The 26,434-nt window shown below is 35.2% G+C and overlaps 2 protein-coding genes across 3 annotated transcripts in view; one reads left to right on the forward strand and one right to left on the reverse strand.

The window, feature by feature from the left end:
* LOC115411376 (tubulin beta-5 chain) overlaps positions 1-26,434 on the reverse strand; it is a 287,981-nt gene that overhangs the window by 39,204 nt on the left and 222,343 nt on the right. The window lies entirely within an intron of this gene.
* Positions 24,263-26,434, forward strand: part of LOC115411384 (LYR motif-containing protein 4B-like) — a 48,085-nt gene continuing 45,913 nt past the window's right edge. The window contains exon 1 of the mRNA XM_030123496.1: positions 24,263-24,390. Coding sequence (XP_029979356.1) covers positions 24,302-24,390 — 89 coding nt within the window. The 5' untranslated portion in view covers positions 24,263-24,301. The remainder of the gene's footprint in view (positions 24,391-26,434) is intronic.

Genomic DNA, 26,434 nt, shown 5'->3' on the forward strand with positions numbered 1-26,434 from the left:
AGTGGAACTGTGGAGGATGGGGAGGTGGGTGGAGCTGTGGAGGATGGGGAGGTGGGTGGAGCTGTGGAGGATGGGGAGGTGGGTAGAGCTTTGGAGGAGTGGGAGATGGGAGATGGGTGGAGTGTTGGAGGAGTGGGAGGTGGGTGGAGCTTTGGAGGAGCGGGAGGTGGGTGGAGCTTTAGAGGAAGGGAGGTGGGCGGAGCTTTGGAGGATGTGGACGTGGGTGGAGCTTTGGAGGAAGTAGAGGTGGGCGGAGCTTTGGAGGATGGGGAGGTGGGTGGAGCTTTGGAGGAAGCGGAGGTGAGCAGAGCTTTGGATGGGGAGGTGGGTGGAGCTTTGGAGGATGTGAGGTGGATGGAGCTTTGGAGGACAGGGAAGTGGGTGGATGTTTAGAGGATATGGAGGTGGGTGGAGTTTTGAAGGATGGGGAATGTGGGCGGAGCTCTGGAGGATGGGCAGGTGAGTGGAGCTTTGGAGGACAGGGAGGTGGGTGGATCTTTAGAAGCTATGGAGGTGGGTGGAGCTTTGGAGGATGGGGAATGTGGGTGGAGCTTTGGAGGACTGGGAGGTGGGTAGAGCTTTGGAGGATGGGGATGTGGGTGGAGCTTTGGAGGACGGGGAAGTGGGTGGAGCTTTGGAGGACTGGGAGGTGGGTGGAGCTTTGGAGGATGGGGACATGGGTGGAGCTTTGGAGGATGGTGAATGAGGTGGGTGGAGCTTTGGAGGATGGTGAATGAGGTGGGTGGAGCTTTGGAGGACTGGGAGGTGGGTGGAGCTTTGGAGGATGGTGAGGTGGGTGGAGCTTTGGAGGACTGGTAGGTGGGAGGATGGGGAGGTGGGTGGAGCTTTGGAGAAACTGGGGCGGACGACGGCGGATGATGAAAACATTCAAAGTATCAACAGTTCTTTACAGTTTCAAGGATGAACAAGGAAGAAACGTGTTAAATAATTAACAAAAAAAAAAAAAGACAAAACACATAAGACATAAAAGAGTAAAATGCTGAAAATGCGGACAAAATCATCGAAACAGACACAAGATAAAAATGTCAAAGATGCAACAAGATAGAAAACATAAAGGATGCGACAAGATGAAAATGTAAAAGACACAAAAAGATGAAAATAACGGAACGATAGAATGTAACAGATGAAAACGACCGAAAAATTCCCAGAATGTCGGTTTGAATCGAACTGAAGCGGATCCGTTTAAAACCGGACCCTGTGGTCATGTGGTCCAGGGTTTGAAGACCAGGCCATTCGTTTCATCCCTGGACGTTTTCGACTGCGACAGCAGAAGCAGAAGGTTCAAATGTTTCCGAACCTGTGGAGTTCTTTGTCTGCTTTTATTTACGGCTGAATTAAACGGACATTAACGGACGCTCCAGTCGTTTATCGCACAGGTCATTAGTTTTACAGCCGTTATCGACTTCACCTGTTAATTAGTCTGCTTTCCTGAGGCTGAGGGAACGCTAACGTCACACGCATTTTACACCAACAATTTATCCGACCGACAAACAGAGTCGACGTTACAGATGTTTCCTTCATGATCTCAGTGTAAATAAGTGTTTCTGTTGTGATGTCACACACACACACACACACACAGTACTAATACTGAGGTAAAAGTACAAGTACTCATGCTGTACTGCAGTAAAACACACCACGTCCAGGTTTGGAAACAGCGTTGAGTCTAAAAATGCGAAAACCAGAACCTGACGTCGGATTAATCAGCTGTTTAGACGATGAAACCAGTTGAACATCGCATTTAACTTCCAGTTTTTATGTTGTTTTTGTTGTTTCGTCTACAGCGGTTTTATCTCGTGTTTTTCATTGTTTCCATTGTGACTGCTCCGTTGTCTCTGTTTTGTTGCATCTTTAACGTTGCGTCATTGCGTGTTTATGTTTTTTGCATTATTGTTACATGTTTTGCATCTTTTCGTTGCTTATTGTGTCGTTTCATTTTGTTGCTTAGTTTTATTTCGTTGTGTCATTTTTGTTTCATTTTTTCATTTGATCTTGTGTCGTTTCCATCATTTTTGTGTTGTTGTGTCTTTATTTTGTTACTTTTTTTGCATTGTTTTCATTTCAATGCGTCTTTTGCATTTTTTTTTGTGTTTTTCATGTTATTTCGTTGTTTTTAAATTCTTTTCTTTGTGTCTGCTGCGTTCTTTTTCTTTTGTTGCATCTTTAATGTTGCATCATTGTGTGTTTTTGTAGTTTGTGTTTATTTTGTGTTATGTTCCATGTTTTGCATCTTTTTCGTTATTTCTTTGTATCATTTTATGTTGCTGCATCGTTTTCATTTCATCTTCTGCATAATTTTGGTTTTGTTGTTTTACTATTGTTGCATCTTTTCCATTTCGTCACTTGTTTTTGTGTTGTTTTTGTTCCAATGAATCTTTTGCATCATTTTATTTGTGTTTTTCATGTTATTTCGTTGCGTTTTTCATTCTTTTTTTTGTGTCTGCTATGTTGTTTCTCTTTTGTTGCGTCTTTAATGTTGCGTCATTCTGCGTTTTTGTAGTTTGTGTTTATTTTGTGTTATTATGTTCCATGTCTTGCATCTTTTTCGCTATTTCTTTTGTATCATTTTACTTTGTTGCATCATTTTCATTTCATCTTTTGCAACATTTTAGTTTGTTGTTTTACTATTGACGCATCTTTAATTTCATCACTTTTTTGTGTTGTTTTTGTTTCAACACATCTGTGTTGTTTTTTGTTTCAATACATATTTTCCATCACTTCATTTTGTTGCACCATTTTCATTGTGTGTTCAATGTTGTCATCACTTTGTGTGTCTTTTGTGTAGTTTTGTTTAACATCATGTGTCTTATTGTGTTTCCAGTATTATCATCTTGTTGTGTTAGTAGTGTGTGTTATTTATTTATTTGTGTTATGTCCTGTAACACAATGTCCATCTACATATGTCACGTCCAGTGTGTGTTTGTGTATCCAGTTGTTTGTGTGTCTTGTGTTAAATTTGTCAAGGTTGTGGTTGTGATGTGGACAGAAATGACAAATCACACATGGATGATTCAGATGTGATAGTGAGTCTGTGTGTGTGTGTGTGTCTGTGTGTGTGTTTGTCTGTGTGTGTGTGTGTGTGTGTTTGTCTGTGTGTGTGTGTGTGTTTGTCTGTGTGTGTGTGTGTGTCTAGGTGTGTGTGTGTGTGTGTCTGTGTGTGTGTCTATGTGTGTGTGTGTGTGTCTGTCTGTGTGTGTGTGTGTCTGTGTGTGTGTCTGTGTGTGTGTGTCTGTGTGTCTATGTGTGTGTGTCTGTGTGTGTCTGTGTGTGTGTGTGTGTGTGTGTGTCTATGTGTGCGTGTGTGTGTGTGTGTCTGTGTGTGTGTATGTGTGTGTGTGTGTCTATGTGTGTGTATGTGTCTATGTGTGTGTGTCTATGTGTGTGTGTCTGTGTGTGTGTATGTGTGTGTGTCTGTGTGTGTATGTGTGTGTGTGTCTGTGTGTGTGTCTGTGTGTGTGTGTGTGTGTGTGTGTGTATGTGTGTGTGTGTGTCTGTGTGTGTGTGTCTGTGTGTGTGTGTGTGTCTGTGTGTGTGTATGTGTGTGTGTGTGTGTGTGTCTATGTGTGTGTGTGTCTGTGTGTCTGTGTGTGTATGTGTGTGTCTGTGTGTATGTGTGTGTGTGTGTGTCTGTGTGTGTGTATGTGTGTGTGTTTGTGTATGTGTGTGTCTGTGTGTGTGTGTGTCTGTGTGTGTATGTGTGTGTGTGTGTGTGTATGTCTGTGTGTGTGTGTGTCTGTGTGTGTATGTGTGTGTGTGTGTGTGTCTGTGTATGTGTGTGTCTGTGTGTGTGTGTGTGTCTGTGTGTGTATGTGTGTGTGTGTGTGTCTGTCTCAGCAGGTTCAGGAAGGGCTTTATTGAACAGATGGTGGACACACAAACACACACACAGTACAAAGTGTGTGTACACTAACACACACACACACACACACACACACACAAATCAATTTCACATCCTGTTGTGACATTTGGACTTCACCTCCTCACACATACACAAATACACAAATACACAACGCTACACAACACTCACAAACAAGTGATGAAAAACACAAAATAATATGGAAACAACATGAAGACGAAGAACAGGATGAAAACGTAAACATGCAACAAGATGGAAACGACACAAAACAGGCAACAAAATTAAAAAAGTAAAACACAACAAAACAAACGTAAAAGATGCAACAAGACGGAAAGAACAGAAAAGACACAAATGAAGCAACGAGACGAAAACAGAAAACATCCAAACGATGACAAAAACACAGAAATAACACAACAGAAGCAACACAATTTCGCAAATGTATTAAAATTGAAAACTACAAGCGTCGCCCTGTAGCCCCACCCTTTTGTCCAAATATGGTCACTTCTGGCTCTAAACAACTACACTGAGTGAAGTCATTGCAGCATTTTCCACGTCATGTCCATGTCATGATCTGGGCCGCCGTAGGGGGGGTGGGGGGGTGGTAAACATGACAAATTCATGGGGTCCAGCATTTGTGGGTGGGGGGGGCATAGAACAGAGGAGGGGGTCCATCCAGGAATAGAGGAACAGAAGCTGGGAGTCGGACGTTGAAAGTACGTTAAGTTTCACTTTCACTTCACGCCAGAGTTAGTTCTGTTAGTTATGGACCACACCCCCACCAATATAACTGCCCCCCCCCCCCCCCCCCCCAAAGAGAAATTCAGGTTCTCAGGAAAATCGCTGCTTATCAATTAATTGTTAATTGATCGATAATGTCAACCAACTAATGATTAATGGATTAATGGATAATTTGCATCCCTAGTAAGAAACAAAAACAACACCAAAGATTCAATGGAATGAAAACGACACAAAAGACACCAAAAAAATCGACATGAATATTATGATTTTATCAGCTTTAACAACAAATACCAGACTTTTTTTCCTTCATTTGTTCCTTGTTCCTCCAGGATGTAAAGTTGCAGAACAGAGGTTTGAACATTTAAAGCCCACGTCCTGGTCCTGACCCCGCCTCCCTTCGCTTCGTCTAAATCCATGTGTTATGACTTGCGAGGCCTCGCCGCCTCCCGGAGACTCCACCGTCTTTATGCGAGCTGACAAAACGGTGGAAATAAAACATTCAGCCGCTAATAAGGAGGCAGCGGAGTGTGTCGGGCTCTCTGAGGACCTGACAGAGGACTACAGGAAATAAAACATCCACAGATCTGCTTCCACTCTCACACTGTGGTCCGGTAAATGGTCTGGGGAAACCCGGGTCGGAGGTCAGAGGTCGTCCAAGCGGCTACGGCTGGATGTCACTGACAACCACAAACTGTATCGCAGAGATTTTACATCGGAGTAAACCATGGTTTGTCCGAAAAAAAAAAGAGATCTGAGCAGGTTTTGTATTTGCATAAAGCAGCTAAAAGTTGCAGTTCCACGTATTTGAACCTTATTTGACCTTTAACATCAGTTTAACTCTGAAAGACTGACAACTATTTCTACGGTGAAAACCAAATTCATGTGTCTCCACATCTAACATTTCCTAAATTATTTATCACCATTTATTAGTAGGGGTGTTAGAAAATAACAGTTCTGCAACATTAGTTGTCAGTGTTAGCTTCGACCTGTAGTTTAGGTTAGCTGTTAGTGTTAGCTTCTATCTGTAGTTTATGTTAGCTGTTAGTGTTAGCTTCTATCTGTAGTTTATGTTAGCTGTTAGTGTTAGCTTCTATCTGTAGTTTATGTTAGCTGTTAGTGTTAGCTTCTATCTGTAGTTTATGTTAGCTGTTAGTGTTAGCTTCTATCTGTAGTTTATGTTAGCTGTTAGTGTTAGCTTCTATCTGTAGTTTATGTTAGCTTTTGCCATTGGAGAGCTAGTTCATGTTAGTTGCTTTTACTTCACTAGCTAATGTTAGCTACTGTTACTTTATTAGCTAATATTAGCTGATGTTACTTTATTAGCTTAGTCTGATACTTCATTAGCTAACAGGGGTGTAAGAAAATATGGGTTCTGCGATATATCGCGATATTTTATTTCACAATACTGTATCAATATTAAAAAGTACTGTATTGATATTTTGAGGTATTTATTCAAATGCAGATTTTGTGGAGGTTCATTTTTGTTTTTCTTTATTGTTTGTATTTTCTTCATTATTATTTAACACTCTTTTATTAAATAACGTTTGTTCCTTTGTTAGTTGTGAACTACTAGAATCTGAACATTTGAACGGGATCTGAAACTGTAATGTCTGTAAAACAGAATTTCAGTTTGAACACAGGAACATTTTGTGATAGAACATTAGATCCTGTTGGGATCAAATACAAATGTGTTTAGTATTTGTGCAGATTTCTGGTGTAATTCAATTATTCAAGGAAATAAACGTAAAAGTAAATTAAAAATAAATAAATAAACAAATATATAGCCTTTTTAACAGTATCATGATATATCGTGATATATCATATTGTGATCCTAGTATTGTGATTTGTATTGTTTGTGTACTCTTCAACTGGACCCATAATGGGCCAAAAACCTGGTTTTACCGGGTTGTCGATGAGCAGAGTAAAACATTTAACAGGTTTGTGATGTACAATGGTGTTTCAGACGCTTTTAGCTGAAAACGTAATATTTCACGGTGAATTTTTTTAATAAAATGTGAAACTTTACAAGGAAAAGCACATATTCTCCGATATTAAAGTCATAAATCTGCAGGAAAAACCTGACATTTACAATAAAGAAAAGGTGTATTATATAAACAATCTGCAGGACCGTGAATCCAACCACACGTATGATCGACAGTCTGTACTTTTAACTGTAACTGTGACTCTTTATTCTGCGTCATCGTCATCATATAAAGTTTCTTTGTGTTTGAAACAGGCTAAGTTGTTCCGGCAGTTGGAGGAGAATCTAATGAAATGAAAAGCTGCTTGTGAACTTCGACAAAGACTGAGGAATCCCAGAAACACAGTGGTTTTAAGGAAACGAGTGCACGCTGATCCGTTAAAACCCATTTGTAATAAAGACAGAAGTGGAGCCACGGAGGAACGACGAGGAGGAAAAAACAGGCTCAGAACGAGGAGGAAACGACAGAAGGATCCTGGATTCATCCACACGAACAAACCATGCTAACCCTCCTGTGGTCCGAGGTCTGGACGTGGACCTCCCACCAAGGTTCTAATAGTTTAGGATTTTTAATTATAGTTTAGTTTTATTTAGTTTGGACTTTTTTTTCTCTAATTCAGTTAGTTTTAATTAGTTTTTAGAGCAGGTTTGCGAGTTTTTATTAGTTGTCGTTTTTTCTGAATGCTTAGTTTTACTTTAGTTTAGTTTTAGTATTAGTTTCAGTTTTTTCGTATATTTTATCTTCCTCACCGTCCTATTCAAAGAAATTAGTGAGGCGCAGATCAGCGGGTTACCGTGGACACTTTATTTGGGGGTGGGGTTAGGGTGTCTAACCACACCCCCGCCTTCTGTACCACTGTGTGGATGTAATTTCTTCGCAGGTACTCAGCCATCCTCTGTGCGATGATGCTGAAAACACTTTACCCTCTACGTTAAGTAGTGAAACTGGGCAGAACTGGCTGATGCTCTTTACTTCTTCCTCCGTTGGGATCAGGACCCCACTCGCCCTACGCCACACTGTGGGTACAGTCCTTTTCTGCCACACTGTCCTCATTAACCTCCAAAGAAACCTCAAGACACCTGGCACATTCTTGGATACTTTCTATGGGACTCCATTTGGCCCCGGGGCTGATGCTGTTCTTGCCTGACGGACTGTGCTTTCCACCTCTTTCCAGGTCGGGGGTCCAATGTCAGTTTGGTGTTCTGGAGGGGCGACTGGAGGGGTGTCCGAAGGGATGGTGTTGAGCCGCATTATGTAATAAATTCCCATTATGCAATAAAAGTTCAAAATGTAATAAAAATGTCACGTCATCTTGTAATAAAGCCACATTTTGTAATAAACTACGTCAACGCATTATATAGTAAATTTTTTCACATTATGTAGTAAGTTATTACAATTTGAGAATTTATTACAAAATGCACTTGACACATTTTTATTTTAAAAAAATGTAATAACATGGTTCATTATGTAATAACAATCCAAATTAATATAATTTCAGAGCAATTTAGAAGAAATTAGTCACAGGAGCTACAGGTAATGGAATCAGAACTTTAACCACACAGTTTAAAGATTAATTTAGCACATTACATTTTCCTGAAAATAAAAACGTGTCAAGTGCATTTTAAAATAAATTTCTCAAATTGTCATAACTTACTACATAATGCAAAAAAATTTACTACATAATGCATTGAGGTAGTTTATTACAAAATGCATCAGGTTATTACGTAATGCGGCTTTATTACAAGATGACGTGACATTCTTATTACATTTTGAACTTTTATTCCATAATGGGAATTTATGACATAATGCGGCTCAACAGATGGCCAGATGCTCGAAGTGCCTTGGATCACAGTGCATTGTTATTATTCAATTTTGTTTATTTTGTAGCTTACTTCTTTTTTTTTTTTTTGTTTTACTTCATTTTAGTTACATTTTTGCTTATTTTATTCCTTTTATTTATTATGTCGTAAATTTTTGCTTCATTTTTGTTCTTTTTACATATTATTGAACACAAACCCAGTGTGTCCATCCACTGTCACTGATCCAACTCCATGGGTTTTACTGGGGAATCAATGTTGTAGAACAGGGGTGTCAAACTCATTTTAGTTCAGGGGCCAAAATTAACTAAATTTGATCTGAAGTGGGCCGAACCAGTACAAATAATAACATAATAAAATATAAATAATGTCAACTCCAAAAAGTACATTTACATTATGAAATGGTTTACATCTACAAACTATCCTTTCAAAAGATGTGAATAACATGAACAAACTGGAAAAAAAAAGTGTCATTTTAACAATATTCTGCCTCAGTTTATCATTTACACATGTACATTAGAACTTACAGATCACAGTGGATCTACAAACTAGGGCTGTAACGATATGAAAATTTCATATCAGGGTTAATGTGACCAAAATTATCATGGTTATCATTATTATCGTGGTATTGTTGAAACTGTGCTCAAAATGTTCAAAAAGTACTAATACACACACTGAAATAATTTAACCAAGTTGTATTTAAAAATAAATAAATAAATAAAATAATAGGCATAATGTCCCTTCTGTTGCAGAAACATTTGAATATTAACCCTTTGTGGTCTGAGCCTATTTTGTCTGTTTTTCAGTCCTTTTGATTTTGCCTTTATATACTATAGAAACAAATGTTTACTATACCCATGTTAGGGATCTTTTTTTTCAGCACAACTTCATCTAAATCATCTGCCAATTATTTTTTTTTTTACTTTAACCTACTATATCAACATAAAATGCCAGAAAACACACACACACAAAAAAATCCAATTTGAAAAATGTATATACTTTATTGCATAAATAACACAAAGATGCTTAACGAAGCTTTTCAAAGACTTTAAAAGTGAATATTGGTTCCAAATATCAGGTATATACAATTAAAATTGCAATAAATCAAAACTATACTCAAATATTTGACATAAAAACATATCTTTACATAGGCGTTTTTTCCCCTAAAAGTGCGGTAATCAAACACAGTTATCATGATAATTAGAATTTTAACGGTAATACTAACCGTCTGCAATTTTACCATGGTTTATTGTTATATCGGTAATCGTTACATCCCTACTACAAACATACAAAACATTTAGTAACATATGGAATCTTGTTAAAATTGTACTTACTTCTCTTAAGACATTTCAGATTGTTCATATTTGTTTAGGTTATTCACATTTTTTGTGAAATTATACTTTGTTTTAGTGTAAATACATGAAAATATTTACATTTACAAAGAGAAAAATGTGGAGTTGTCATTATTTATGTTATTATGATAGTATTTTACTGGTCCTGCCCACTGGAAATTGAATTGGTCTGAATGTGGAACCTGAACTAAAAGGATTGAAATGTCTTCAGTGATTCATCCAAAGGGCCGGACTGGACCCTTTGGCGGGCCGGATTTGGCCCCCGGCCGCATGTTTGACACCTGTGTTGTAGAGGATGACGGTGTTTCCATGGTAACTACAGAGCCTCTGAAAGTCCAAATGGGTCATATCTGATGACCATGAAAACATGAAGAACTATATTTTACACCAATTATTCACACGGATTGATCAAATTAATGGATCAACAGGTATTAAACGGTTTAGATCAGTCGATGGTTTTGGTCGACGCTTAAATTCCTGCTGAAATGCGTCCGTTTTAACCCACGTCTTCTTCTACCGTCACATGGTGTTTATGTCGAGGCCCAGTCGACGTTAAAGAGCAGCGATGAGTCGGTTTCCACGGCGTCTTTATCAGGCGTTAAACCCAGACGACGAGTGGGTGACGACGACTTAAAACGCCAAGAAATGACACGTCTGCTTCTTCAAATCCCAGAACGCTGAAGACATGGATCTGAGCGCTGCAGACGGAGCCACAAAGCCCGACTGCTCGCTCCTGGTTTGGGTTCCAGATCCGGAGCATATGTTAGCGTCCATTCTCAGCTTCTGGGTTGTTTTCAGGTGGTCTCCACCTTTAGCAGGTGAAGCTGCGTCAGGATCACATTGAACCGAAGCGAAAATGAAACTGAACGTGTCTGAGCCGATTCACAAAAACAGAGTACAAGTCCATCAGTACAGGTTTCATTATCTGGACTTTATGAAGGATTTACTTTCCCTTTTCCTCCATGTTCACATTAATTTAAAGTGTGACTAGTTTTATTCTACTATTATCATCCAGACTGATTTAAATGGATGAAAGAATAAGACGTAGAAAAGACGACAAAGTTGAACAGTACTCAAAAGATGCAAGAAGAGGAAAAAGTACGCAAAAGGTACAAAAAGGATGAAAATGACTAAAGAAAAGACAAACACTAAATAGAATACACAAACGAGAGAAAAACAACTCAACAAAGAGGAAGAGCAAAAGACAAAAACCACACAGAAGGTGCAAAAAGGATGAAAACTACTTAAGAAGAGACAAACACTACGTAAAAAACACAAACAAGAGAAAAACTACGCAGCAAAGACAAAACGAGGAAAAGAGCAAAAGACAGATAAGACAAAAACTATGCAAAAGACACAAAAAGATGAAAGCAACGCAATAGACACCAAACAAAAACTACACAAAACACACAAAAGATGAAAACTACACAAAAGATGAAAACTACGCAAAAGATGAAAAAAGACAAAAACTACAAAAGACACTGAGATGAAAACTACACAATAGACACCAGTTTAAAATGACGCAAAACACACCACAAAAGACGAAAACTACACAAAAGATGCAAAAAAACTCTCAAAATCTATGACTTTTTTTTTTAAAAGAGACAAAATAACATAAAAGATTCAAAAAGACGAAAAGTACGCAATACACACCAGACAAAAACTATGCAAAACACGTAACAAAAGACGAAAACTACACAAGAGATGCAAAAAACTCTCAAAACCTGTGCAAATGATGAAAAAACCCCACAAAATCTACAAAAAAGATGTGAAAAAAAGACAAAACTACGCAGAAGACACACAAAAAAGTACGCAATAGACACCAGACGAAAACAACGCGCAACATGTAACAAAAGACAAAAACTACACAAGAGATGCAAAAAAATACAAAACCTGTGCAAAAGATGCAAAAAAAACCCCCGTAAATGTGCAAAAAATGTTAAAAAATGTCAAAACTATGCTAGACGCAAAAAAAAAACTAAAGTACACAATAGACACCAGACGAAAACAATGCAAAACATGCAACAAAAAGACAAAAACTATGCAAAAGATACAAAAAAGACAAACACAACACAAAATGTGAAAAAAAGACAAAAACTACAAAAAAGATGCAAGACTAAAACTACACAAAATATGGAAAAAAAGACAAAAACTTTGCAAAAGACGCAAAAAAAACCTCAAAATCTATGAAAAAAATGTAAAAAGAGACAAAATGATGTTAAAGACGCAAAAAGATGAAAAGAACGCAATACACACCAGACAAAAACTATGCAAAACATATAACAAAAGATGAAAACTACACAAGTGATGCTAAAAAAGACAAAACCTGTGCAAAAAATGCAAAAAAAAAACCCTGCAAATGTACAAAAAAGATGTTAAAAAATGTCAAAACTATGCAAGACGCAAAAAAAACACAAGTATGCAATAGACACCAGACGAAAACAATGCAAAACATGCAACAAAAGCCAAAAACTACGCAAAAGATACAAAAAAGACAAAAACACAAAATGTGAAAAAAAGACAAAAACTATGCAAAAGATGCAACATCCCCCCCCCCCCCCCAAAAAAAAAGAACAATGATGCAAAAAAAAACAAAAATTCCAAACAAAGATGCAAAAAAAAAAAAAAAAAGATGAAAAATATGCAGAAGATGCAACAAGATGAAAACTGTGCAAACGACACAACGGAGCAGAAACTAGGCAAAAGGCATAAAACAAAATACGAAAAGACAAAAATTCTGTAAAACATTCAACAAGATGAAAATGAAGCAAAACACAAAACATCTTTTGTTGTTATAGCAATAACATAATAACATTTACTAATAAAGTAAAATGTTATTATATTATGGACCTCGCATTAAATAAAATCCTTTGAAAATGTAAGAACTGCAGACGATAATGTAATAATATATAAACAGGACTGAATTTGTTATAGAATTTTGTTTTTGTGCAGTTTTCTCATCAGTGACAGGTCTAATACATTATATGACTCATACATTTTTATTACGTTATTGGCTTTATCTCATTTACAGTTTCTAAAGTGTTATCGTTTGCTACAGTTGTGTTCATTCAGGAACAAAATTCAGTTTGTAAACCTGAAAAATTAACCTTGTGATACTGTTTAGAGTATTTTATGTTGATTACATTATTATTAAATGAAATTATTAAAAACATTAGGAGTCTAATAACTGAGGTTTTTAAATCCAGACCTGAGTCTAAAACCCAATAATAAACAAATAAATAAATCAACCCAATCCACCCCAGTGGGTTGTTTTAATACCTGCTTGTGTTCTGGTCAGACCTGGTGGACCTGAGCTGAATTCAAGCGTCTCTGTCTGAATAAACTCCTCGCCTCCACACTTTGCTTCACCAGGCGTTCGTTTCCCTCCTCCAGCCTCACATTGACTTTTCGTCGTCTTTACGCCTGGACGATCAAGGCGTTTTGGCGTTCGCCCATCGATCGCTTCCTCTGGCGTTCACGCCTCAGGAACGATCCGTCTGGACCGTGTGACCTCTGACCCCGCCCAGATCGGCGTCCCGGTTCACGGCGGTCATCGGGTCCACATCAGAGGGCGTGGTCTTCTGCTCTGTCGGCTCCAGGAGGCGGAGCCAGGGCGCTGGACTTGGCATCGATTCCATCCGATCACGTGTTTGAAGCGACTCCACGAGGCGGGAGACTGTGTTTGTTCCGTTTTCAGTCGTGGAGCTTCAAAAAAAACACCAGATAAGGATGATTTCACATCCACCGCCTTTGGTCTTTTCCAGCTGGATCTAAATCTGGGAACTTGTTGCAGATATGACCCATTTGGACGTTCAGAGACTCCGTAGTTACCATGGAAACACCGTCATCTTCTACAGCACTGATTCACCAGTAAAGCCCATAGAGTTAGATCAATGACAGTGGATGGACACACTGGGTTTATGTTCAATAATATGTGAAATGAACAAAAATGAAGCAAAAATTACAACATAATAAATAACATGGAAAAAATGTAACTAAAATGAAGTAAAAAAAAAAAAAAAAAAGAATTAAGATACAAAATGAACAAAAACAGCCAAATTAACCAATAAAATGAACAAAAATGAATAATTAATCCACAAAATAATAAGTAACATGAAAAAAACACAACTGAAGAAAGGAATAAAACAAATAAAATAACAAGGAAAATGAATAAAAATGAACAAAACAATAAATGCGTCTGTAGTTACCATGGAAACACCGTCATCTTCTACAACACTGATTCCCCAGTCAAACCCATGGAGTTGGATCAGTGACAGTGGATGGACACACTGGGTTTATGTTCAGTTAATGAGAGACTGGACTGAAAAAGACACTTTTTCATCCATTTTCTCTGTTTTTCATACAATAATCCTCAACTTTAATCAGAGACTTTCTGAACATCTACATGATCAGTGAATTAAATCTCAGAAAATACATGATTTTCACTGAAAAAACATAAAATACAGAAGATAATATTATACTAAATGGTGCTAAGTCTCTTCAGAAAGGTTAAATATAGAGAACAATTCATTTGGTCACTTTTTCTTCAATTTTCTCTGCTTTTCGATAATAAACTTTGAATTCACTCTGAGCGTTAATGAACATCTACATGATCAGTGAATTAAATACAGAAAAATACCTGATTTACACTGAAAAATTCTAAATATAGAAGGTAATATTATATATATTAATGGTGATAAATAGACAAATATACAGAAACAGTTGAAGGTCTTTAAGGGGTAAAGGTCAAAGGTCAGTCGTGCTCATCATGATCATTAACAGTGAGGAGAAACTGATCTGATTTTAACTAATATTCTGTTTTCATTTTCAAGTTTATGTTGAATTTTCAGTGTCATTTTTGGAAGATGGTTAATTTACTGCTTTTACAGCTTTAGTTTCAGTTGTGTTTTCATTAACTATAATCATTTTCATAGTAAAAAGAACAACTTTTTATAATTTTTAATGGAATTTGTTAAAAAAAAAAAAAAAAAAAAGCCAAAGTTAAACTACTTTATTCATGTTAATTGTGTTCATATATGTTAAAGCTTTTATTTTGTATTTTTAATAGCAGTTATCAAATGTAAAGTTTATTTAGCAGTTTTCAGAGAAAGAATTCACAAAATGTATTGAAATGCATAATGTACACAGTATGTATTTTAAATCTACAGTATTTGATGAAGTGGAATATTGAACTAAAATGAAAATAATTCAGTGCACTGTAAAAAAAAAAAAAAAAAAGAAAAAAAAAAAAAAAGGTATTATTCTGGCAGCAGGGGTGCCGAAAAAATACTGTTAAATAATGGAAAATAACCATCTCATAAAAATACAGTAATTTTCCATCATTAAAACACAGTTTTTTGCCCTAACTTTACATGAGATTTTCCTTTTTTTTTTTTTTTTTTTTTTTTTACTTTTTAATGTTTAATAAAGAATATTTTTATGTATTAAAACAATCAAATTACCTATAAATAAATAAATAAATAAATAAATAAATGTGTGTGTGTGTGTGTGTGTGTGTGTGTGTGTGTGTGTGTATATATATATATATATACACACACACACACACACACACACACACACACACACAGGGTGGGGAAGCAAAATGTACAATGAACATTTAGTTGTTTTTTTCTCAGCAGACACTACGTCAATTGTTTTGAAACCAAACATATACTGATGTCATAATCATACCTAACACTATTATCCATACCTTTTCAGAAACTTTTGCCCATATGAGTAATCAGGAAAGCAAACGTCAAAGAGTGTGTGATTTGCTGAATGCACTCGTCACACCAAAGGAGATTTCAAAAATAGTTGGAGTGTCCATAAAGACTGTTTATAATGGAAAGAAGAGAATGACTATGAGCAAAACTATTACCAGAAAGTCTGGAAGATACTATTAAAGAAGAATGGGAGAAGTTGTCACCCCAATATTTGAGGAACACTTGTGCAAGTTTCAGGAAGTGTGTGAAGGCAGTAATTGAGAAAGAAGGAGGACACATAGAATAAAAACATTTTCTATTATGGACATTTTCTTGTGGCAAATAAATTCTCATGACTTTCAATAAACTAATTGGTCATACACTGTCTTTCAATCCCTGCCTCAAAATATTGTACATTTGCTTCCCCACCCTGTGTGTATATATATATATATATATATATATATATATATATATATATATATATATATATATATATATATATATATATACATATATATACATATATATATATATATATATATATATATATATATATATATATATATATATATATATATATATATATATATATATATATGTATAATATTTTCAATGAGACTCAGTTGTCCAATCCACTGATAAAAACTGTATTTGGACAGTTTATCAGTGCTTATACATGTTATACATTCACAAAAACACATTTATTCAACATTTTTGTTGTGAATCCTCCTGTAATTACACAAGATATTTGTCAATTAACAAACAAGTCTTGTTAAACTGACAGAACAAATACTTCTTTTACGGTTAATTGTCAGTAATTTTCTCTTGTTTTTTTGTTTTTTTTTTACAGTATTAAACTTTAAATTAACAGTTTAATCTCATAAATAGAAAAGAAATATTTGTGAAATTATGATACATTTGCAAATTTATTTTAACTGTATTTTTCTGTGAAAAAAGAAAAAAAATATTTTAAATTTTATGGTTATTCACAGTTACAGTTTTTTCGTGTTATTTTACATTTGACATGTAAAATCACATTCTATTTATGTAATTTCATTGATATTTTCCTGTATCTTAAAAATACAGGAAAAATCTGTAAAATAAACTGTGCAAATTCCGTTAAATTACAGATTGTTTTTTACAGTGCGTGTCAGTATCTGACTTTGACCCTTTAACGGTAAAATTAATTCATAGATGCGACATTTGCTGCTGAAGTTTTCCTTTTCCACTCAGGAGTCGTTCATGCGAACAGAAAAAAGCCGGAGGCGGGACTGGATAAAGAGAGTTTACAGCGACAGCATCATGTTGAGCTGCAGGATTCAGCCGGAGTCGCTTCTGGTCGACTGGGAATCGGTGAAATCCTCCTTTTATTGATCCGTCAGTCGGATGTGACAGCGCTCGGATAAAGACCTCAACCCAGCGAGAAATTAAAGCTGTTCACCCAGATCCGAAAACAACCCAATAAACCAACTGAAGCCGCCACAGAAAGCCTTCACCAGCATCAGAATATTCAACTTTAACCCTTAAACACCTGCAACTGTCCACATTTAACCTTCCCCAAGTCCTTTATCACCATTTATTATAATATTAGCCTCTGTATTTGACATTTTTCTATATGACTCCTGTATTTTTGTTTATATTTAATTCACTAATTGTGTAGACGTTCATTAAAGCTCAGAGTAAATTCAAAACAGAAAAAAAATGAAGAAAAAGTGTGTTTTCAGCTAAATATAGAATTAATTAACCCTTTTAATTGGCGAAGTCAAGGGAAGGTTAACATATGGTCTAACAACAAAACAGAACAACACTTATTCTGAGGCTGGGGTGCCAATGTGTGTGTGTGTGTGGGGGGGGTAACCATGACAACAGAGAGTATAACAGAGGCACAGAAGCCGGGTAGGAAGTTCGAAGCGTTAAGTTTCACTTTTGGTTTTTGGTAGTTCCAAAGCATCCCCCCCCCAATTTTTTTTTTTTTTTTTTTTTTTTAAATGTATACGATATTGATAATTGAAATAAAAAATGTTTAATTTGATGTTTTCTTTTGTCGTCCATCTGTGACACTGACATTTGTCTAAACTCTTTCTATTTAGGTTTGATTAGTTTTGTTTCCTCTACACCAGGGCACAAGTCAAACTCATGTTAGTTCAGTTCCACATTCAGCCTAATCTGATCTAAAGTGGGCCGGACCAGTAAAAGAATATAAATAATAGGATAAGAACTCAAAAATAATGTCAACTCCAAAGTTTTCTCTGTTATTGAGTGAAAAAAGTAAAATTCCATAATGAAAATGTTTACATCTACGAACCGTACTTGAACATAACATGAACAAACATGAACAACCTGAAAATTCTTCAGAAAAATAGGTGCAACTTTAATAATATTACACCTTAGTTTATCATTTATACATGTGCATCACAACTTAGAGATCACAGTGGATCTACAAATACACAAAATATTTAGTAACAGGCAGAATATTGGTAAAGTTAAACGTACTAGTCTGAAGACATTTCAAGTTGTTCATATTTGTTCTGGTCTGTAAATATAAACATTTTTGTGTAATTTTACTTTTTTTACACTAAAAAAAAGACAAAAATGTGTGTTTTTCATTATTTATAGGTTATTATAATTGTATTTTACTGGTTCTGACCCACTTCAGATTGAATTGACCTAAAATGATTTTCACATCCTTGATTGTTAATATCTTCATTATCATTTTTTGCATTTCACAAATTCATCCCAGGGTTTGGATTGGACCCTATAAATCCCAGCGTGCACCTGAAGGCAGCACTCGCAGACACACAGATGTGGTTCCAGTGGAGCACACACACCCTGACCTTTAAACTCAGACAGCAGGACATCAACAAACAGGAAGTGTCTGTGACCTTTCACACATGTGTCCATGACCAGCGCACACATCTGCGACGTCAGCTGATGAGGAGACGCCGTTCAGACGCCGCCACGGCAACGGTTCAATCAGCCGACGTAACTCTGACACGGAACTGTTCATTTACAGGATACAGGTTTTAATCGTTTGTGATTTTTTGCATTTTTTTTGTTTTCAAATGTATTTTAGATTACAGGTCGACCACGAGTGGAGGTTTACAGCTGTGTACAGAGGTTTTATTGTTGTTTTCTGGTCTTTAATCTGTTTTTAGCTACAGATCACTGCAGGATTTTGACAATAAAGACTATTTATATTATATTATATTATATTATTTTAGATTAGATTAGATTAGACAAAAAGAATCAATGTACACATAAGAATTACAAGACAACAGGAAAGAAAATAGTAATAACAACAAGTAGGGCTGCACAATTAATCAATTTTAAATCAAAATCAGATTATTTTATTTAGGACGATGTTTCAAAAAGGATAATCATCAAATCACATTTCATCTCTCTTATGTCTCCAGGCAACCGTAGGCTCCTCCTACAGGCTACCGTTGGCTCCTCCTCCTAACCATGACTAGGGGTGTAAGAAAATATCGGTTCTGCAATATATCGCGATATTTCATTTCACAATACTGTATCGATATTAAAAAGCACTGTATCGCAGATATGGCAGAGGTTCATTTTTGTTTTTTGTTTTTCTTCATTGTTTATATTTTATTTATTATTATTTAAAACTGTTTTATTACATAATGGTTATTTGAAGCATCCAAAAAGCACTTTTTACCGTCTGAGAGGCAGATGTTAGTTCCTTTTTCGGAATTGCACAAAAATACTGTTCTGACGTTAGTTGTGAACTAATAGAATCTGAACATTTGAACAGGATCTGAAACTGTAATGTCTGTGAAACAGAATTTCAGTTTGAACACAGGAACATTTTGTGATATAACGTTAGATCCTGTTGGGATCAAATAAAAATGTCCTTAGTATTTGTGCAGATTTTGGGTGTAATTCAATTCTACAGGGAAATAATAATAATAATAAAAAAAAAAGTATTTTTAACAGTATCGTGATATATCGTATTGTGATTTGTATCGTATCGCCAGATTCTTGCCAGTACACACCCCTAACTGTGACAGTCTTTGGTCTCCACACATCAGTACAAAAATGCCGTTTGCAAAGGAGAGTGTCAAGTTAGAGGCTAAAAACAGTAAGAGCAAGTTGGTTTCCGTGGAACTGGTACGGCGTCGAAGTTTCCAATGAAGACCAAACCATTCACTGGAAACTCAGCCTGAAGGCGTATCAGAGACAGAAGCACAGCCACTTATTTCAGCTCCTCAAACATCATCACATGCCACAGTGGGAGCAGTGCGTTGCACTGGAGGCTGAACACAACATGCTGACTTCTGTTCTCTTTTGTAGTTTTACCCAGAAATTTAAATCGAAAATCGAGTTTTTCAGAGTAAAAAACAAAAAAATCTGGATTTTATTTTTGGACAAAATCGTGCAGCCCTAACAATAACTATAAAACCCTGAGTGAAAAACAGGTAATTACACATTAGAAAGTGCTAGTAGGAATGAATAAATAAGTAATAATAATAATAATAAATAGGTAATTATGTTATATTATTATAATATGCACTTCTTTAAAGTGCCTTCATCCATTCTGTCCATATCAGAGTGTGTGAAACATCCCATCAACACACATTAATCTGTACAATAAAAACTCCATGGATTTCTTCACTTACACAAATTAAACCCAACATGACATAAAGATCAGACTATTTCAACTGTAGGTCTTTGTTTTGGTTTTAAAATAATAGAGAAATATCTCACAGATGGAGAAAAGTGGACACATTCGACAGTCCAGAGGGAGAAACAGATTCAATATGAAACTACGCCTTCAAGTTCTGAAGAATGAAAACACTGCAACATTTAATTTACATTCAAATACTTTATAAACTTTCATTACAATAACTCTCCCAAAAAACTAATTTTCCATTTAAATTTAATTCTGATTTAACCGTGATGATAATGTGTAGAAATTATTCTATTTTTTTGTTTTCATTTACATATATTTAGATTTTTAAAGTGTTTTTACTGATTGCAAATTTTATTTCTTTCAAATGCAAATAAAAAAGGGATTTGAAACTGAAAAAATAACATTGGTGGCTGAAAAACCATCCATAAAAAAAACACGAATATTTATTCTATTCATTCATCTTCCTCTTCTTATTATTAATATCACAAATGAAAACAGGAAAAGGGTCATAATTCAACACATTGTGCAGATGAGACTAAAAACTCCAGGTGTTTTATAAAATTAAGCAACAAAATAATAAAAAGTTAAAGAATTATCATCTGTACAAACAGATATAACAGATAAATAACGTATAGTAGAGGTGGGTGATGTGTCGATGTTCTCAACAATCTACAGGTTTAATTGATCATTTTCTGAACTGAAAATGAACCTTGATTCAAAAATGTGCTAATTTTTTTACTAAATCTACATGTTTACAGTTCACATTTTGAAGTTTTGTTCAGCGAGAACTGTCTTCAGAGGAATACTCTTTTTTAACAGAATTGTTTTTGTTTTTTTTTGACACTTAGTTTCTATTAGTTATTTATCATTGTGTCATACAGACCATAACAACAACAAACAACAATTTGCAACAGATGGAAAATTTCATATACATAAAAATAAATATACCAAAACACACCCAAATTTTAAAATCTTCCTAATGGAATTTGAAAAATATATTAAATCTTTAGAATTCATCTTTAACAAAAACAGCTCTAGCACCCTGGTTATTTATAAACAATTCTTTAACATAGACTGAACTCTCTGTTGCATTTATTTATTTATTTTTGTTAGATTTGTTATTTTTATTAATTTATTTATTTATTTTTATACTATTATTTGTCTATTCTGCTTTATGTCTTTAAATCTATGCATTATTTTCTTAAACTTATTTGTACAAATGCTTTTTCCTTTTTGACATCTTGTTTGTTTGTTCAAAATGTATGTATCGTTTACTCAAATATTTTCAATAAAGTTGAAAAAAAAAAAACCCAAAACAATCAGCAACAGATTATAGTCACAATCTAACAGTAAAGATATTTTAGGTCAGTTATGAAATAGTAATCAAATTACACAATAACATTTTTCGAGCAGCAGTTTACAGAACATTTCACAGGACTATGAGACAAACCACACACTAATTGTATTTAAAGGCACTAATCCATTTTCTCCACCTTATCATGTAAAGTTCAGTTTGCAGCCTCGGCATAAATGTTAATCTCTCTATTTTGTGAATTTCATCAACAATTTTCGACCAGTCCTCCAGCACCGGTGGATCAAGCTGAAACCATTTACCAGTGATTGTTTTGGTTTGGGTTTTTTTTTTTGCTGCGGCACCAAAGATTTTTAGACGGTATTTGTCATTTATTGTCAAATCATCAGGAAAATCTCCTAACAGAAGTGGGAGAGTAGGTTGTTGCAATTTAAAACCCCAAATCTCTTCTATTTTTATTCCTTTTAACTCAATTTTTATGATGTGATCTATTTAGTTGAATAAACTACCTGTGATGTTGAACGCTGTTAAACCAAAACAAAAGCACATATATGGAAATGAAAACTGGTCAAAGTAATTTCACAATTGAATCAAATTTCTATATATTTTTCCACATTTGCAGTCATGTCAGTTTCACATTTGCAGTCATGTCAGTTTCACATTTTAGTTGTTTGAATAACTATGTATGCATTTGTCCAAATTAATAAAACTTTCAGCCCTACTTTAACTCCTTAATGCATAAAAAGATAAAGAACATTCTATTGTTCTGTTTGGTATTTGTTTATGTTTTTATTTTTATTGTTTAATCGTACAGCTGTTCTTACGTCTTTTTAATCTATTCTTGTAGTTTATTCTTTTATTTTGGTTTTTATTTTTTTATTTATTCCTCTGTACAGCACTTTGGTCCACTGTGGTTGTTTTGAAGTGCTTTACAAATGAAGTAGAGACAGAGTGCTTAATCGTCAATTTTCCTCTGAGTCGCTTTGGAAAAAAGCATCTGCTAAATGCATAAATGTAAACGTCACGTAAATGTAGAACATGCAGAGCTTTTCCTCCACCCTGATATTCAGCAATAAATCAACAAAATGCTAAATGTCAATTAGGGATGTAATGATTAGCGGTATAACGATAAACTGCGGTATAACTGCAGACGGTTAGTATTATCGTTTAAATTCTAATTCTCATGATAACCGTGTTTGATTACCGCACTTTTAGGGGAAAAAACCCTATGTAAAGATCTGCTTTTATGTCAAATATTTGAGTCTAGTTTTAATTTATTACAATTTTAATTTTCTATACCTAATATTTGGAACCAATATTCACTTTTAAAGTCTTTGAAAAGGTTTGTTAAGCATCTTTGTGTTATTTATACAATAAATTATATCCACTTTTCAAATAAGATTTTATATTGTTTTGTGGGTTTTCTGACCTTTTGTGTTGATACAGCAGGTTAAAGAGAAAAATAATAATAGGCAGTTGAGATAGATGAAGTTGTGGTGAAAAAAAAGATCCCAAACATGGGTATAGTAAACATTTGTTTATATAGTATACAAAGACAAAATCAAAAGTACGGAAAAACGGACAAGATAGGCTCAGACCACTAAGGGTTAATATTTGAATGTTTCTGCAACAGAAGGTACATTGTACCAATTATTTTATTTTTTTATTTTTTAAATACAAGTTGGTTAAATTATTTCAGTGTGTGTGTAGGTACTTTTTGAACATTATGAGCAAAATTTCAACAATACCGTGATAATAATGATAACCGTGATAATTTTGGTCACAATAACCGTGATATGAAATTTTCATATCGTTACATCCCTAATGTCAAAAATTAAGAAATCATAAATCACATTAACTTTAAAGTTAAAGTCTATGAGGAATTCTCAGCAGTTTTGCCGACTTCATATCATAAAAAACAAAAATAAAACAAAAAACACAAGCATCTTCATCAGCACAAGTGGGTTCATCAGATCCTTTACATTCAATACTTTAACTAAAAAAAAAAAACACACACACACGTACTGTATATTTTCATCCTCTCTGAACTTCTATCTACCAATGCAGAGACCAAACCTACACCTTTAGCTGTGGTTCCAACTGGTTCTAAATAAAACGGCTCCATCTTGTACAAAAAATGCCTCCAGGTGATAAACTGGTAGATTTAATTAACCTCATTCTCATTCAAACACAGAAAAGTCTAGTTTAGAAGGTCAATAAAGCATCAAGTTCACCGAGTTCAGACTGAAACCATCACCTTCATCACGTCACCGTCTATTCCCAGTTAAACAACACAATAATACGGTCATACAGACTCACATCCAGATGCATAAAAACCTCAAATGCACCTTTTGACTCGTGTTTTTAGTTTGGAACCTGTCAGTGTCAGTTTGTGTTTGTAGCACAGCGGCTAACATGTGACCCACAACAAGGACATTTTGGGCGGAAATAAAGCGCTTTAACAGCCGATATGCACCGGCTTGTTTTCGAGACTCAGCCGCTATAATGTCAGAGTGAACCTCTTTCAGATAAACACATAAATATTTCACTTTCGGACAGTTTTAATTGAATAAAATTAGCAAAGCTAACTCACCTTCTGTCACTCTGCAGCGTTGAGTTGCCGTTTAGCTGCCGTGGACGCGCCTGTTGGATTATTAACACGTATAACACTAAATAGATTAATAAATTGACTTTATTTAGTAAATTTATCAAACACAGACTCTTAAGTGACATCACATAATTAAATGAGTGACCACTGAGGTAGAAAATCACAAAAAAGTCCGCATTTTTAGTCAGGCGCTCATTGAGGTCACAGATAAAAGGGTCCTGAAATGTTTTGGCGTTTGCGGAGCAGCGGTGGCGTTGTTAGCAACATGATGGCGGCGTCCTCACGGGCACAGGTGATTTCTCTGTACAGGTGTTTACTGAGGGAGAGCAGCAAGTTCGCGTCGTACAACTACAGGTGAGAGTTTTCGTCCATTTGCTGTGTTTGTTCTTGTCGAGCGCGTTTAAAGCCGTTCGGGAGCTAATGCTAACGTAGCGGCTAGCGGATGTTTGTGCACCGTGTTCGATAATGTAAACAAAGTGAAAGATAACGGATTTGAGTTGGTTAATTCTAACACTGTGCGGCTGATCTGTGTGATGCGTTCATCTGGAAGTAGATGCGTTAAAATGGTGCAGTTTGTTGTGTGTTTTTTTGTCAGTTAAATGTGTTTTTATTTCTGTTGCATCACAGTTGGACTGTGATGAAGGAGAGTTACATCATCTGTGTAAAGTCACCACGTGAATCATAACGAAACCCAAACTTTACTGAGATTTAATGGAATTAAACTGACTGATTTCACATATAACAGTGAGCACATTCTGAGGGTTAAAGTAGAATTAAAACTGAAGCTAAAATGTAAACCGGAAAGTAGGGAGGGACCTGACTCAGAGGTCACATGAGGGTCTGAGGCACATTACAACAGACGACTTCAACTGGAGGTCTTTGTTTGGATTTAATAAAAGTTATAAAAAGGATGAATCCAGAGCCAAAAAATGTGAGAAGTAATTCACAGACTCAGACAAGATGGAGTGAAAAGTGAACTTGTCGAGAGTCCAGTAGAACTGGATTCAAAGAAAATAAAATGTGTAGTGAACAATTAAAAAACAAACTAGAAGCACTCGGAGAGCGCAGACCTCCGCCAAGGCTGATCAGTGGGCCCCCCCCACCAAAATTTAATCATTTCTTCCTTATCCCATTTCCAACAAACCCTGAAAATTTCATCCAAATCTGTCCATAACTTTTTGAGTTATGTTGCACACTAACGGACAGACAGACAAACAAACAGACAGACAAACAAACAAACAAACAAACAAACCCTGGCAAAAACATAACCTCCTTGGCGGAGGTAACAAACAAAAAAAACCTCACTGCAACATTTAACAATAAAATAAGACTCAGAAAAAACAACTTTTTCATTTAGAACAATCCTGATTCACCACTTTACATGAGAAGGTGGAACAAATGGATTGATTTCTTCAAGGACAATTGATGTGTGGTTTGTCTCACAGTTCTGTGGAATGATGTGCAGACTGCTGCTCTCCACATTTAATTGTCTAACTTGATTGATATTTCGTTGATGTAACCTGAATTTCTGTATTAGATTATGTTTATATTTGTTGCCAACTGTTTATGTTCTGTTTGTTCTGTATGTCAAAAATATAAATAATGAATTAAAACTAAGTGTAAAAAAAAAAAAAAACACACACAAAAACAAAACAAAAAAACAGCAATCCTGATTCAATTCTGATAATAAAGTAACAATTCTATTTGCCGTCTTCATTTTCATATATATTTAGATTTTTTTTTTTCTACTGGAAACGTTTTTTTCTTTCTAATGCAAATTATAATTGCGATGCCAAATTTAATTTTAATTGATTTGAAACTGAAAAAGTAACTTTGGCAATTGAAAAAAAACCCCATAAAAACACCATAAATATTAATTTTATTCATTCATTGTCTATTTATTATTATTATTATTATTATTATTATTATTATTATTATTATTATTATTATTATAGAGTAGAATAGACTTCATTTGCCCAGATACATAGCAGTATAGGTACATTGGAATTCTTGTGCATTTCCCTGAGTCAGAAAAGGAATAAGAAAAAGATAAAGATATGACAAAAAAAGACACATACAAAACATAAACAAAATTTTAAAAATAAATAAATTTATATATATATATATATACACACACACACACATACAGGGTGGGGAAGCAAAATTTCCAATGAACATTTAGTTGTTTTTTCTCAGCAGGCACTACGTCAATTGTTTTGAAACCAAACATATACTGATGTCATAATCATACCTAACACTATTATCCATACCTTTTCAGAAACTTTTGCCCATATGAGTAATCAGGAAAGCAAACGTCAAAGAGTGTGTGATTTGCTGAATGCACTCGTCACACCAAAGGAAATTTCAAAAATAGTTGGAGTGTCCATAAAGACTGTTT

Source organism: Sphaeramia orbicularis, chromosome 20 (assembly GCF_902148855.1).
Source record: "Sphaeramia orbicularis chromosome 20, fSphaOr1.1, whole genome shotgun sequence".
NCBI lineage: Eukaryota > Metazoa > Chordata > Actinopteri > Kurtiformes > Apogonidae > Sphaeramia > Sphaeramia orbicularis.